General features: G+C 43.3%; 1 protein-coding gene across 2 annotated transcripts in view; it reads left to right on the forward strand.

The window, feature by feature from the left end:
* The first annotated feature begins 837 nt into the window (after positions 1 to 837).
* The window catches only part of smndc1 (survival motor neuron domain containing 1), a 35,859-nt gene continuing 20,428 nt past the window's right edge, over positions 838 to 16,268 (forward strand). For both annotated transcript variants that reach the window (XM_072557049.1, XM_072557048.1), the window contains exons 1-2: positions 838 to 945; positions 2,682 to 2,801. In XM_072557049.1, the coding sequence (XP_072413150.1) occupies positions 2,682 to 2,801 (120 nt within the window). In that variant the 5' untranslated portion in view covers positions 838 to 945. The remainder of the gene's footprint in view (positions 946 to 2,681; positions 2,802 to 16,268) is intronic.

The raw sequence follows: 16,268 nt of genomic DNA on the forward strand, positions 1-16,268 counted from the left end.
ATGAATCTGTAAGAGACGAGAGACCAGAGCTCAGAGGCAGGAAGACAAGCTGTCCTCGGCAGAGTGGGAGGGGGAGTTGAAATGTTGGGCCACGGGACGGTGTGGTTGATTGGTGCGGGTATCCAGGAGATGTTCCCTAAAGCGCTCGGCTAGGAGGTGTCCAGTTTCCCCAATGTAGAGGAGACTGCATCGGGAACGATTCCTTGAACCAAGTCTATGTGATTGCAATAACGTCATACTCCCAGGCAATCCAAGCCCTAGGTCCATCTGCCTTACACACTATACTCCTTGTATTAAAGTAGATGCATTTCAGGCCAACAGTTCCTGTGCATTCATCTGCTCTCTGCCTACTCTTCCCCCTTGGTAATGGTAATGTGGGGAGTTGTGTGAGTGAGACAGTGCCCCCTGGGAGGGGGTGGGGGGGGGGTAGGGGGGAGACAGTGACCCCTGGGGTGTGTGTGAGACAGTACTCCCCGGGAGGGGAGGGGTGTCTGTGTGAGGCAGTGCCCCCCTGGGGTGGGGGAGGGGTGAGACAGTGACCCCTGAAGGGGGTGGGGGGAGGGGTGTGTGTGTGAGGCAGTGCTCCCCTGGGGTGGGGGGGAGGGGTGAGACAGTGACCCCTGGAGGGGGTGGGGGGTGTGTGTGAGGCAGTGCCCCCCTGGGGTGGGGGGGAGGGGTGAGACAGTGACCCCTGGGGGTGTGTGTGTATGGGACAGTGCCCCCCCCGGGAGGGGGAGGTGTGGCTCCTGTCCCGGGGAGACGGATTGAAGGGGGGGGGCTGCTCTGTCTACGTGGAGATTCCCCCGCCCCTTCCTGCGGATGTGACGCAGAGACCGGAAGTCGCTGTTGGGGACCGGAAGTGGAGGGCGGCGGATTCGAGTCGCTTTTTTCGGAGTTTCTGAAAAATCATCCGCGAGGCCCCGGGGCCGCACCGAGAGCGAGAGCGTGAGTCCCGGGGGTCGGGGGGGTGGCAGATCGGGCAGGCCCCGGCCCCGGCCCCGGCCCCGGCCCCGGCCCCGGCCCCGGCCCCGGCCCCGGCCCCGGCCCCTGTCCGCTGCGTAACTAGGCCCGAGGCCTGAGGATACCGGCCCTGGGCCTGGGGGCCGCCGTGTGCGGAGCCCGGAATCGACCTCGCTCCTGCTTCATGGGGAGAGGCCGGAAGGGAACGTTTCCTGGGGCCGAAATCAGACCAGGATCCCCATCCTACAGCAACTACCTGCGTTTATATAGCGCCCAAAGCGTGATTTCCCTTCCCGGGGACCTTGGGTGTGAAACCTTTGATTTTAAACACTCCAGAGGAGGAGGAGGAGGAGGGAGGGCCCGAGGCCGCACCATCTGAAGGCGCAGCCTCTTGTGGTCTCTGTGGAGAAAGGGGCATGAGCTCAGCAGCTTTGGGGAGAGGTGGGGGGCGAGGCCACAGAGCTCAGTCTGACCTTTCACGTTACCCTGATGTTTGACTGGGAGCCGATGGAGCTGTTTGGGGTTTGGTACAAATTTGGACAAATGCAGCAGAGCTTTGCAAGGCTCATGTTTATGTGGGTGGGATGTTGGAGATTGACCAGGGAGGAGTGTGTTACACCGATCATGTCTGGAACTAACAGTCAGGCTTAAGAGTTTCAGTAACGAATGAGTTGATGCAGGGGCACCGATCACCAATGTTAAAGAGTTAAGTTGGGCATCCTGATTGGTGACCCGAATATACATTGAAATCTGTCCTCGAGGTGGAATATAACTCAAATTTGTGAACAATCAGTTGCTCCACAGAGGGATAAGAGTTGGGAACAGATCCTTTGAGAATACCAGAGGACGTCATGCAGAAGTAAGGAGAAATTGCTCTGGCTGCGACTGGATACATTTGTGATGTGTGGAAAATTTGGGCAGTTTGAGAAGAAGCAGGAGATCCTATTGTTTAAACGTGAATCTTCCAGATTTTCTCCAAACTGCTGGCTGGAAAATCCTGACCAATCAATCAGTGCTACTTTCTCATACCGTCTAAATATTAGTTTGCCTGTTAAATTGGTGTTCCTGCAAATTGTGCTGATGAAAAGCTATTATAAACAATACAAAATGTCTTTTTTAGCAAGTTCTGTACTACCAAATTACTTTTTCAAAAATTGTGATCAAAATCAATTTGTCCTGAGTTGAGGTTCTGTGTGCTTGTCCTGAGATAGTGAAAGTATTTTCTTTGGATTAGACTACAAAAATTTTGAAATGCTTTTGAGATATCTCTAGTTATGTGCAAAGGTACTTTTTAATAAAGATCAAACACACTTTTCATTCGGATAAATGGAGTGAATTATCTTTTTAACTTCCTTGAGAAGCACAGTAAATCTGATTGTAATATATCTTAAAGACATATTTCAAATTTGTGATCATAACTCTGTCTTTGAAAAAATAATTTTGCATTTCCCATTTGTTTTAACTCCTCAGTTTTGAATTCCTAATATCAATAAAAATGAAAATATGCTTGCCACCATGTGGAATATTCAAAGTAAACACCAATAGCTTTAAGTGGGGCATGATGGCTTGGATGATGATTAGGTAGAATAAGGGTGTATTTACGTGTAGTTCCCATTTCTCTTGATCAGGACTTGGTGTCAGCAGTGACATTCACTGTGGAATTATGTTAATCTTTTATTCAGCTTAATGTTTCTGCTGAACTAAATTGTTGTTTCTTGTAGATGTCAGATGAACTGGCAAAGCAGCTGGCCAGTTATAAGGCACAACTTCAACAAGTAGAAGCTGCATTATCTACTGATGCAGAAAATGAAGATCTCCTTAAATTACAAAAGGACTTGCAGGTTGGTGTTCTATTTCTATTTTTTAAATACATATTTTGCATTTTGTTAAGGGGCACTTCCCCAATTTATTAATGAACAAAGTTTGGTTTTAGTGACTGGTAGAATGCAACAATCAGGTATACCCATCTTATTAATAAAAGCAAACTGCTGAACAACATCTGCTGGACAGGATGATTATGTTGCATTAGGAATACTGTTTCCAATGCGTCTCTGGAAACCAAAACCCAAACAACTGCAGAAGCGAAATTAAATCACTCACAGGAAGTTGCTTTGCAGCAATCTTATTCTATTAGTAGCGTGTATTTCTCTCTGTGCGAAATAGTTTTTAATTAGCTTGTTCTTCCAATATTAAATGTAGAATGCATCATTGGTAGCTGTTCCTGATATTGCCTTGAGTCAGCGTTTCATTATCTTTCCACAACAAATGTAAAAATTAAAAATTATAACAAAAGTTTCCAGATTGGAAGCATGTGGTTCGTCAAGCCATTTGAACTTGAGAGAATAATGTATTTAGACATATGGATATATTGACCAACAGCTAGAGCATTCAAAATAAAATCCATATCATGTAGGATCACTTTGCCAAAGTCACCTAAATATATACATTGGGAACAGGAGCAGCCCATCTAACCTGCTTTGCCACTCAGTAAAATCATGGCTGGTTTGATAAGGTCAATTCCCATCCAATCCCCAAAATCTTTCGCCTCACTTACTCATCGAGATTCAATTGACCTTTACCTTAAAAAAGAAACAGGGTCAGCTTCAACTGCCTTTTGAGGAAAAGTTGCCTTTCAACAAAAATATTTTCTTCCTCCTTCCTTAACTTGACGGCATGTTATTTTTGAATAGAATCTAGAGCTCAGAGTGACTATCACAAGAGGAAACCTGCTTTTCATTTTCACACTCATTGCATTCAGCAGTAGGATAAATCGCTCAGCCTTGCAATTAAAAATTAAAATAGAACAGACCTCTTAATTCACAAAGTATCCAGTGTGATTTCATAACTTTGATGTCAATATTTTGGGTGGAATGAGCCATGGGTAGGTCCTTGGATACATTCTTGATTTAGTTTTTCTTGGTTTGACTACTGTACACTGCTAATTTCAAAGTATGTAGTAGCAGTTGAGTAATTTGTGTGTGTGTGTGTGTGTGTGTGTGTGTGTGTGTGTGTGTGTGTGTGTGTGTGTGTGTGTGTGTGTGTGTGTGTGTGTGTGTGTGTGTGTGTGTGTGTGTGTGTGTGTGTGTGTGTGTGAGAGAGAATTGTTCCATACGTCTTGGTGCAAATAGTCTCACTCTGGGTCATTCACATCTTTAGATTTTTTGATACTGTCTAGCTGGTTTTGGACTGCATCAATATTTTATTTTTGTTGGTATTTTCTAATGTTAGCTTGTTCAGAGATGTTATGACACAGCTTTGTACCTGGGTCACCTAATCCAGAGGTAGGGATGCTACCAGTGCACCACATGAACTCACTGCATCTGTAAGATATTTTTAATCAACTTGTTCTAAAGACACACCTATGTAACAGGTGGAACTCATGACTTCGGCCTCACAGGTAGGGGAAAAGTCAGAAGTCACATGACTCTAGGTTATAGTCCAGCAGGTTTATTTAAAATCACAAGGTTTAGTAGTGCCCCTTCACCTGGCGAAGGAGCAGCACTCTGAAAAATTGTGATTTTGGATACACTATGTTATAGTCCAATAGGTTTAATGTGACTTCTGACTTTGTCCACCGCAGTCCAACATCAGCACATCCATGTCATGGCTACTATCAAAGGTAGGGATAATACCACTGCTCTACAACAGCCCCAATGCATCTGCACTTTTTTGAATCAGCAAGTTCAGAGATGTTATTACACGCCTCTGGAGCAGGTGGGACTTGAACCCAGGTGTCTCAGTTCAGGAGTAGGGACACTATCTCTGTGCCACAGGAGGGCTCAGCATCTTTGTTAGTTTGGAGTCCAGATTGGTTGAAGCTATGAAATCCAATTCCCTATTAGAAAGACAGGAATTGACGACTGATAGCCTGTGATTGAGCCTGCCATTGGCATAAGAAAGACAAATTTAGTATGAATGTGGACAACTTCTCCTGAAATGCCAGCTTCCTGCAATAATCTCAAATAGTTCACATGTAGAAACCTCTTAAGTCCACAAGAATTCTCCACTTGGCTCTGAGTGCAGGCAGTGCAGGGTGATCTTCTGCAAATGCTTAGTGACAGTTTATTTCTGCTACATGTAGTATGGCGGGTTGTTTGAAGCCCAAGGCACCAGGAAAGTAACCTGGAGTCTGCTAGACTCCCATTCTATACTTCTGTTTTGATATAATCACTTTATGTCCAAAATCCATTTGTATTTTTAAGGATTATTGTCTTAGGTTTGGTTGTGCGTGACTGTTCAGGAACTCCATTTTTTTCTTTTGCCTGTACTGTCAGATATGTTGTAACGGGCCCCTTTTCAAAAGAAAATCCATCCTTGCACACAATTCTTTAATTTGGCAGGAAGAAACAGAACATTGAGTTTTACTGTTGTAGAATCTGGGCAACCTAAGCCATAAAGTTGTTTGAATTTTCTTTTATGGTTTTACGTGTGTGACCATAATACTCACGCTACTGTAGTAATCACTTCATTCTTAAAATTAACTTGCGGACTCCTGCATTGATCTCTTCCAATATTTTTTTTAATCAGCCAGCATTTGTAAGGCTGGTATTTATTTCCTATTTCTGGTCCAGTTAGATTCCAATTCATTTCAGTCAATCATGAACCTTTATAGTTCTGCAAAGGGAAGCAGGTTGTCTTAAAAGAACTTGGTTAATTGGATCATCATTGTGCTCAGATAAACCCGTATGTTCATGTACATATTTGCTGCAGGGTTGTGTTAATTCCACTCCCTCTGTTACCCTTCATTTTATTTTACGTTAATGTAGTCTGAATATTACTGTATAATCAAAACGTCAGGCCTGTTGCAATCCGTCATAACCCACGCTACCATGATATCGCATTCAGGGGAAATCAGACTGTAGTACTTCTATATTTTACATCTTTTTTTCACAGTTGATACACGCCATGTTTGATTTCAGGTGGAATTGGACTCTGCGTCTTGTTCTGAGTAAGTATTATCCTTGTCACCAGTTGCACATGGATTTAAATAGATCTAATTGGATAAAATAGTTAGCAGGACTTTATTTGCCATCTTGATTTCTAGTCTGCTTTCAAACTCCAATATAAATGAATTAAGATCTGTTTCTTCAGAAAACCACACAAAAGTTAAATCTACTTGTAGCTGGATGTTGATTATCAAAGGTGTGTTATTAGCTGTTCACAGTTACATTTGGTTTCATTTTCCTTGGACGTTTCTTGAAATATATGATCAAGTGACCTTCAAAAGAGTGACAGTGCTTTGAAATTGGAAAGTATTTACATAAAGAGGGATCTTGGGTAACATCAGCAAACTCTTGCCAGACCGCAATTGATTTGAACACATTTTTCAGCCATGTGTATGCAAAGCACTTTCCAAATAAAAGTAACATCGATCAGTGCAGTACTAGCTGCGAAATGTGCAATACAAAGTATTGTACCTCGTTATTATTCTAATTTTCAGCACCATAAAATTGATAAAGCTACAAATGAAAAGATCTGTCACACAAAAGTGGTGTCAAAGATCTTGTGGGTATCTGTAAGAGTCGCCATGTAATGGTAAGCAACCAGTCTCGTGTTTAAATGAATATCCAATTTTAGAAAGGTTTTCAGAAAGAATAGACAAGTTAATGTTTTGTATGAAAATCAATATGTTAACTTGTGTGACCTCCCCATGGATACTGCCTGACTTGTTTGTTTCTCATGGTTTGTGGGTTTTTTGTTTGTTCTACCATGTTTGCAACATTTCTTTGCTGTTGTTGCCTGACTTATGAAGACCCTGGTTTCAATTATATCCTCTTTGAAATCTCTATCCTGCCACAAGATGGTGCTCTCTAAAAGTCAAGATGCAGTGCACACAATCCTTCCTGAATCTGGTGCTAGGCTTTTGAGAGAAGTGCCCAACAATATTTACATATTCATATATTAACTGTTTTTGCAAATTAAAATCCAACCTTCAGTTTAATTATATCTAGGCATTGCTGCAGGAACAGAAATAAAGAGCCTATTTTGCCTCTTAGATTTGCAGTTAATTGGTCAGACCAATTCTCATCCTGGGTCTGATCTTTCTTCTACAGCCTCAGGTTTTTATGCATTCTATTCTGAATTTGTTAATTTCTGCATGTGAGAACATGTGAGTGGCGAGTATAACAGTACAGTAATAACTGGACTTGGTGTCACAAAACCAACACAAGAAAAATCTACTTAGCCTCATCCTCACCAGTCTCCCTCTCACAGATCCATCTGTCAATTGTTAAGAATGACCATCCTCCTCTTGTGTGATTTCAAGGTCTCAATTTTACAGTGAGCATACCCTCTATGTTAAACAGGATAGATTCAGAATAGATTTAACAGCTCCAAACTGGGCTTTGGTCAGGTGTTATGGGTCATCAGCAGCAAAACTGCTGTAACTTCATTGCCTGGCTTATAATTCTGTCTGCCAATAACATCGAGACAGGATACAAAAGACCAGGTTAAATTGTTGGCCACATTTTCAGCCAGAAATGCTGAGTGGAATATCCGTCTCTGCATTCTCTTGAGGTCCCGATCTAAACTGAAGCCAGTCTTTACCAAATCGGTTCACAGAAGCAAGATAAGTCCAGTTTGATCAACTGCTGTCCCGTAATGGAGCCTTTCATTAACAGTGCTTAAGTGGAACTTGCTCACCTGCTCACAGATGCTTGGTTCAGGTTTAGCCAGACCCACTTGACTCCAAATCCCATTTTAAGAGTGAAGTGAGAATGATTGGTCTTGATGTCAAAGTATTATTTGATAAGAGTTTGCCATCAGGTCATCCTGGTAAAACTGAATGGAAATGGGGGGTAGGGGGCTCTGGTGGTGATCTTTCACCTGGCTGTGACCAAACCTGTCTCAATGGCAACTCGTTGTTGTAAGCAAATTGTTTCCACCCTTGAACAACACTTAAGAGTTCCTCAGGGCAGTATCCTAGCACAACCAATTTTAAATGCATTATGGAATGACTTTGTTCCATCGTAAGCTGACAAGTAGGAATGTCTGTTGATGTTGCAGAGTGTTCACCTCCATCCACAACTCCTTAGATACTGGAGTAGCCTGTGTTCATACATAACAAGACCTGGGAAATGGACAGGCTTGGGCTGATGTTACCTACATTTTATTTACCAATTAAGTACCAGACAATGACCATATCCAACAAGAGAATGTTTACTCATCTTCCTATGGTATTCACTATCAATATCTTGGGGATCACCATTGACCAGAAATGTAATGCAATCAGCCATGTAAATACAATGGCTATTAAAGCAGTCACAAGCTGGGACTTCTGCGTTGAGTGACTACAGACTCTTCAAGCTTTTCCTGCACATGAAGCACAAGTCAGGAATGTGATGGAATATTCTTCACTTAATGGGTATCATCACTGACACACAGGTGTCAGTGTACACCATCCAAAAGGTGCACAGCACCAACTTCCTCAACAATAAAACGTCTATGAAATCAGTGAACTATATCACCAAGAAGAGCATGGGAACCACCACCAGCACCTAGCTTCCCCTCCCAGTCGCACCCTCCTGGCTTGGAATTATATTGTGTTCTTTCATTGACTCTGGATGAAAATCCTGGTGCAGGGAAGGTACTGGTTAATGTCCCCGGACCAGGAATCCAGAACCCCAGACCAGTGCTAATAGCAGATGGTAAGATTTGAATTCATTAATATCTGGAATAAAGAGCTGGCCTAATGGTGACTATTTTGATTATTGCAAAAACCCATCTGTCACTAATTACCTTTCTCTGGTCTGGACTATTTGTGACTCCAGATCCACACTAATGTGACTTTTAACTGTCCTCTAGCCAAATAGGGATGGGCAGGAAATGCTGGCGGAGCCAGTGGTGTCCATATCCTTTGAACAAAAAGAAACAACATTCCCTGCCCAGTAGGGTAATTACACCACCTAGCCTCCAACTAAACTGGTTACTCCACACAGTCATTGAAAGGGTAATTAGTAGTCAATAATAAATGCTGACCTTGCTAGGACCATCCACATATTAGGGATGAATGAAGATTTCCTTGCTGTTCTGTTTACAAAGAGGCATTCGATCAGATGAGGATGATTTGGGAAGTAGTGTAGTGGCTTGCTGCAACAGTGCTCTCTGCCATTCTCTGGTCTGTAAAAATGTTGTTACAGTCCAAACTGGGTAAACCTTTACTGTCAGGTCCTGGTCTTCAAGGCGAAAGTGCATATAAAAGCAATTATTTCTTCGCTTTCCCACCACATTTGGAGAATTTTTAAAAAAAGTATTCCTCCACAACTCCACCTCCATTTCCCTTTGGAAACTTGCTATTCCAGGTCTCCAACTCACCGGAAAGCTAATATCCGCCATGAGATTAGCCAACAAGTGACTCCAGCAGTGATTGGAATGCAGGACTGAAGAGATTGACAATTGGATGTCAGCAGTATTCAAACTCAGTACCTCCTGGTTCCTTGGTAAGCTGGCTGCTTGGAGCTTGTGGAAGAGGAGCTAGATCTTGCTTTCTTTTAAAAATATATACTTTTGTTTAATTAAAGTTGGGATGTATATTTATTTTGCCCTTTTAAAGGGTACTCTTTCCTTTCAAATTGTTTTCTCAAAGGGGCAGTTTTGCTTTTCAGTGTCACTTGGTAAACTGCAGCTAGTGGGAGAGTACATATTTCCTTCAGCCTCCGTCCCAGTGGTGAAATGGGAGCAAGAGATGTCCCACAGCCTCAGTAGAATGTACAGTCCCAAAGAAATAGCCGTGTACTCGTCACTTAAGATCTGTAGTAATAGAATTGTCATTTCGTTCATTCTCAAATCTTCACGTCTGGAATTGGTGGAATATTTATAGCAGAAGTAGTTAATGAGAGAATTCCAGTGGTGTATAAAACATCCAATACTGCTTTATGAGAATTTAATTTTTTGAGTGGAAGAAGGAAGTGAGCAAAGCAAAATTGGAACTGGCTAAAAGGTGTGGAGAGTAATATAGAGGAAGCCCACATTTGAATGCTAGCTGATCTGCGAGACATCATTTAAAAAAAACATATGGCGGGGGGGCATAAAGCAGGAACAGAAACCTAAGCAGCAAAAGCAAGAAGAAGGGCAGTGCCAGAACAGCACAGTTCAGGACAGATCCGGTCCTATTAGACAATAGACAATAGATGCAGGAGTAGGCCATTCTGCCCTTCGAGCCTGCACCGCCATTCAATATGATCATGGCTGATCATTCCTAATCAGTATCCTGTTCCAGCCTTATCTCCATACCCCTTGACTCCACTATCTTTAAGAGCTCTATCCAATTCTTTCTTAAATGAATCCAGAGACTGGGCCTCCACTGCCCTCTGGGGCAGAGCATTCCACACAGCCACCACTCTCTGGGTGAAGAAGTTTCTCCTCATCTCTGTCCTAAATGGTCTACCCCGTATTTTTAAGTTGTGTCCTCTGGTTCGGCACTCACCCATCAGCGGAAATATGTTTCCTCCTGCCAGAGTGTCCAATCCTTTAATAATCCTATATGTCTCAATCAGATCCCCTCTCAGTCTTCTAAACTCAAGGGTATACAAGCCCAGTCGCTCCAGTCTTTCAGCATAAGGTAGTCCCGCCATTCCAGGAATTGACCTAGTGAACCTACTCTGCACTCCCTCAATAGCCAGAATGTCTTTCCTCAAATTTGGAGACCAGAACTGTACACTATTAGTATTGGAGACTATTAGTAGAAATGGTGGGAGGTGGTGGAAGACATGAGCATAGTTCTTGGTGAGGAACTTGTACCTTTTCTCTTTATTAAAAAAAAAGTGAACAGTGCAGTTCGTGGTTGAGAAGAATAGTGAAATATTTGATAGGATGAGACTGTGAGAAAGGTAATATTGATGGATTTAGCTTCTTTGAAACTAGACAAATCAGTACACTTGTACATCATTTTCCTCTCTCTGGGTACTGACATGGAACTAGAGGAGTATTGATCCTTCTTTAGAGATGTATGAATTATTCAAGGAAGATTATTTGAGGAGGAAACAAGAAGGGTCAGTGTTACACATCAATAATTGACACGTGCAGAGGAAGCTGGATCCAAAGTTCAGTTATAAAAAGCCAAGAGAAAAAGTGACTGGAAAGCTCTTTCTAGCAAAGTTCTGCAGTGCTCAATACTGAGTTCCTTGCTTTGCATGGCATATATCACAATGATTTAGACTGCAAGGAGTATGATTAAGAACTTTACAGATATTAGTTGGTCATGTGGTCGACAGTGAGAACAGCAAGAAAGTATCACTGGACTGAGCAGCTGAACAGAAAATCGTTGAATGGAATTCAGTCTAGAGAAAAGAGCAAATTCATTTTTGAGATTAAACAAAGCAAGGTGATATGTAATAAATGAGGGGATGCTGTGAAGTTGAGAGGAACAGAGAGACCTTGGAGAGCATGCCCACCAATCCCTGAGGTGTTAAGACATACAGGATAATTTCCTTTTTTGGCCAAGTCTAGGAAATGAGAGCAAAGAGCTATGCTAGAATATTCAAATGTTAGTTAGGTTGCAGCAAGAGTACCACTTGTAGATCTGGTCACTGCATTACAGGAAAGATATGAATACTCAGGGCACAGAAGAAATTTGAGGAGAATGCTGCCAGGGCCTGGAGAATTTTAGCCCCAAGGAAAGTTTAGATAGATTGGAGTGATTATGTTTGGGACACAGGCTCAAGGACAGTTTAATTAGGGAGTATGAAATTGCAGGGCATAGATAATTAGAATGGAGCTAGTTCTCTTAGTAGAGAGTTTAATAGCTAGAGATGGACTAGATTGAAATTTAATATAATTGGTACAAGACTGATAAAGGAGTGGAAAAGAAATGTTTTCATCTTGTGTGGACTGGTATTCTGAAAAGCTGTCAGGGTTGGAGAGGTAAAAATCTTCATTACACATACTGTGACTGACAGGGCTAGAGATACAGCAGGAAAGTGGAATTAACCTGGATATCTATCTTTCATCTGCCATATAGCCATGGGTTAAATGGCCTCGGTGTGTGCTGTAAACACATGTGAATATATCAAAGCTCTGTGAGATTGCTAACTACAAAACAGGATGGATGTGTAGCCTGATGTCATTTTGTATCTCATTTTCTTTGAAGTAACCCTCCAGTTATGATTATTTGAAATGAGCTGATCCCCTTTTTCTCTTTGTTCCCCTATCAGTCTTTACTGCATCCTTTCACTGGGTGTTGCAGTGCTCTGTTGTTTCTATGTGGCCTTCACTCCATGTCTCTCCCCTCATCAGGTGCACATTTCCATTCTCACATTAGGACACTCTAACAGGATTCAAACTGCAGTCAGTTTCAGAACCTACAGCGTAGGCTAGAAAATTTGTCCAAGACAGTGACATCTGACTTGAGCTGCCTGTATCTTGGTTTTTCTGTCAATTTATTTACTTTTGGGATGTGGGCATTGCAGGCTGGCCAGCATTTATTGCCATCACTAGAGTCCCATGGGAAGGTGCAGCGCTGATTCTTGAGCCATGTGCTGTAGGGTGACCTTAGGGAGGAAATTCCAGGATTTTGATCCAGTGGCAGTGAAGGAACGGTGATGTATTTCTAAGCCAGGATGGTCAGTGGCTTGAAGAGGGTCTTGCAAATGGTTGTATCTGCCCATGTCCGAGATGGTCGTGATTGTTGGTTTGGAAGGTGCTGTCTAAGAGGAATCATTGCTGACTTTCTGTAGTGCGGTTTGTAGATAGCAGCAGCAGCAGTGTGTACTGTGTCAGTAATGGAGGGAGTGGATGTTTATAGATGTGGTGCCAGTGAAGCGGGCTGCATTGTCCAGGATGGTGTTGAGTTTTTAGAGTGTCGTTGGAGTTGTACCCATCCAGGTAAGTGGGTAATATTCCATCACACCTCTGACTTCTGCATTGGAGATGGTGGACAGACCGTGGGGAGTTAGGAGGTGAATTACTCATTGCCTCTGACTTGCTGTTATAGCCACTGCGTTTGTGGCAAGTCTAGTTGCATTTCTGGTAAATGGCAACCCTCAGGATGTTAATAGTGGTGGGTTCAGCAATTGTAACACCATTGAAAGCGATGAGGCAGTGGTTAGATTGCCTGTTATTGACAATGGTAATTGCCTGGAATTTGTGTGGTGCAAATGCTACTTGTCCAAGTCTAGACATCTAACCACCAGAGAGTTGGCCTCTGGTATCCATTGATTCCAGTTTTGCTTGGGCTCCTTGATGCCACACTCAGTTGAATGGAGCCTTGATGTCAAAAGGCAATCATTCTCAATTCAGTTGTTTTGTCCATGTTTGAACCAAGGTGGTAATGAGGTCAGGAGCTGAGTGACCCTGGGGGACCCCAAACTGGGCGTCACTGAGCAGGTTATTGCTGAGCAGGTGTTGCTTGATAGCACTGTGGATGACCCCTTCCATCACTTTATTGAGGATCAAGAGTAGACTGATGGAGCAGTAATTTTCCAGGTTGGATTTGTCCTGCTTTTTGTGTACAGGACATACCTGGGCAATTTTCCACATTGTTGGGTAGATGCCAGTGTTGTAATTGTACTGGAACAGCTTGGCGAGGGGAGTGAAAAGTCCTGGAACACAAGTCTTCAGTACTATTGCTGGAATGTTTTCAGAGCCCAGAGTCTTTGCAGTATCCAGTGTCTCCAACTGTTTCTGGATATCACATGGAGTGAATCGAATTGGCTGAAGCTTAGTATCTGTGATGCTGGGGACCACTGGAGGAGGCAGAGGTGGATCATCCAACAGTTCTGGCTGAAAATTACTGCAAATGCTTCAGCTTCTCTTTGACACTGATATGCTGGGCTCTTCCATCAATGAGGATGGGGATATTTGTGACACTGCCACCACTTTCAATGAGTTGTTTACTCGACCACCAACATTCCCAAATGGATGTGGCAGGGCTGCAGAGCTTCGATCTCTTCCATTGTTATGGAATCGCTTAGCTTTCACTTGCTGCTTGTGCTGTTTGGTGACTAGCAGTCCGGTTTGGTAGCTTCACCAGGTTACACCTCATCCTCAGGAATGTGTGGTGCTGCTCCTGTCATACCCTCCTGCACTCTCCACTGAACCAGGGTTGATCCCCTGGCTTGATGGTAATGGTTGAGTGGGGGATATGCCGGGCCATGAGGTTACAGATTGTGCTGGAGTATTATTCTGCTGCTGTTGGTGGCCCACAGAGCCTCATGGATGCCCAGTCTTGAGTTGTTAGATCTGTTTGAAGTCTATCCCATCCCCATTTAACGTGGTAAAAATGCCCCACAACACGATGGATGGTATTCTCAATGTGAAATTGGGGCTTTTTCTCCACAAGGAATGTGTGCTGGTCACTCTTACCGATACTGTCATGGACAGATGCGTCTGCAGCTGGCAGATTGGTAAGGATGAGGTAAAATATGTTTCTCCCTCTTGTTGGCTCCCTCACCACTGCCGCAGACCCAGTCCAACAGCAATGTCTTTTCGGACCCAACCAGCTAGATCGGTCGTGCTGCTGCCGAGTGACTCTTGGTGGTGGATATTGAAGAGGACATTTTGAGCTCTTTCCATCCTCAGTGCTTCCTCCAAGTGTTGTTCAACATGGAGGAGTAACTATTCATCAGCTGAGGGAAGATGGTATGTAGTAATCTGTAGGAGGTTTCCTTGCCCATGTTTAACCTGAAGTCATGACACCTCATGGGGTCCAGAGTCAATGTTGAGCATTCTCAGCAGAACTCCTGACTGTATCCCACTGTGCAGCCACGTCTGCTGGGTCTGTCTTGCTGGTGGAACATGACATGTCCAGGGATGTTGATGGTGTTGTCTGGGACATTGGCTATAAGGTATGATTCTGTGAGTATGACTATCAGGCTGTTGCTTGATGAGTCTGGAGACAGCTGTCCCAATGTTGGCAGTATTCCCCAGACATTAGTAAGGAGGACTGTGCAGGGGCAGCAGGGCTGCTTCTGCCCTTGTCTTTTCTGGTGCCTGGGCCACTGCCAGGTGGCTGTCTGGTTTCATTTCACTGCTGAGACTTGTTGCACCATCTCAGAGAGCAATTGAGTCACCCACATGCTGTAGGTCTGGAAACTCATGTAGGCCAGGCTGGATGAGGACAGTAGATTTCCTTCCCTGAAGGACATTTGTGAATTAGATGGGTTTTTCAGTAGGTACCTGATTCCACCATCTACTGTGGTGAGTTCGATGCTGGGTCCCTAGAACGTTCAATGTCTTCATTACTACCTGAAGCTTCTATTTTAATAGAGTTTTCAGCATTGTGAAGCACGAGGACACATCCTTGGAAACTCTAGATACTAGAGCTAGGACCCAAAAGCTTGGTCAAATACATTGGTTTTAAAACACAACCTCAAATAGAGACAGCTGAGGAATGAAAATCAGTGAATTGCAGGAATGCAGAAATCAAAAAGGATATCAAAGCCAAAGGGCTGGAACATTGTGTTTACCCTGGCTCGCTAAATGAGCGTCATGGCCAAGCCATTCTCCAGTGTTTCCCCTTGCCTAGCACGTTGTTTCTGTTGAATACCCTCTTCAATGTCTCAATTGAACCTGCCTCAATCACACTTTCAGGCAGTGCATTCCAGAACTGAACCATTGCAAATGAATTTAACACTGGACCCTGTTATTCTTGGAGGACCCTTTCACAAGGAGGAATGATTTCTCCCTATCTTTTCCCAGTCCCCTCAGGATTTTCAAAACTATCAGATTTCCTTTTCATTGCCTTCTCTCCAGTTTATCCTCTAACTGAAAGTTTATAATCTTTCCTGCACTTTCTGATGTATTCATATCCTTCCTACAGCACTGTGCCCAGTTCTGTACACATCACTCAGGCTGAGATAAGGAGAAAGTGAGGACTGCAGATGCTGGAGATCAGAGCTTAAAAATGTGTTCCTGAAGAGAATGGCTTATGCCCGAAACGTCGATTCTCCTGTTCCTTTGATGCTGCCTGACCTGTTGCGCTTTTCCAGCAACACATTTTTAAGCTCAGGCTGAGATAACACAATAAATGATTAAATCCAAGGAGCAGAACTTCTTTCATTGTGAGATGGACTGGAGGTCTTACACATGCCAAAGAATCCTTAAAATAGTGAAGTCTGGAGATTGCAAAGGCGTAGATGAAGATAAAACGCAGCATTAGTTAAAACTAGTCAGAAGCGAGAAAAGTACTGATTTGTGATTTCTTTGCGTAGGTCAAATTGGTCAAAATGTACGACTGATGTTGCAGTATTGGAATGTTGCTGAAAACTGATTGTTTTCCAGCGAGAATAGTTTCCATGTGGTTCGAGGCTACACGTGCTCTAAGTTATACACAACTAGCAGACCAGTGAGTGTCTCATCAATGGTAGGGGAAC

This window comes from Chiloscyllium punctatum, chromosome 38, assembly GCF_047496795.1.
Source record: "Chiloscyllium punctatum isolate Juve2018m chromosome 38, sChiPun1.3, whole genome shotgun sequence".
Classification (NCBI taxonomy): Eukaryota; Metazoa; Chordata; class Chondrichthyes; order Orectolobiformes; family Hemiscylliidae; genus Chiloscyllium; species Chiloscyllium punctatum.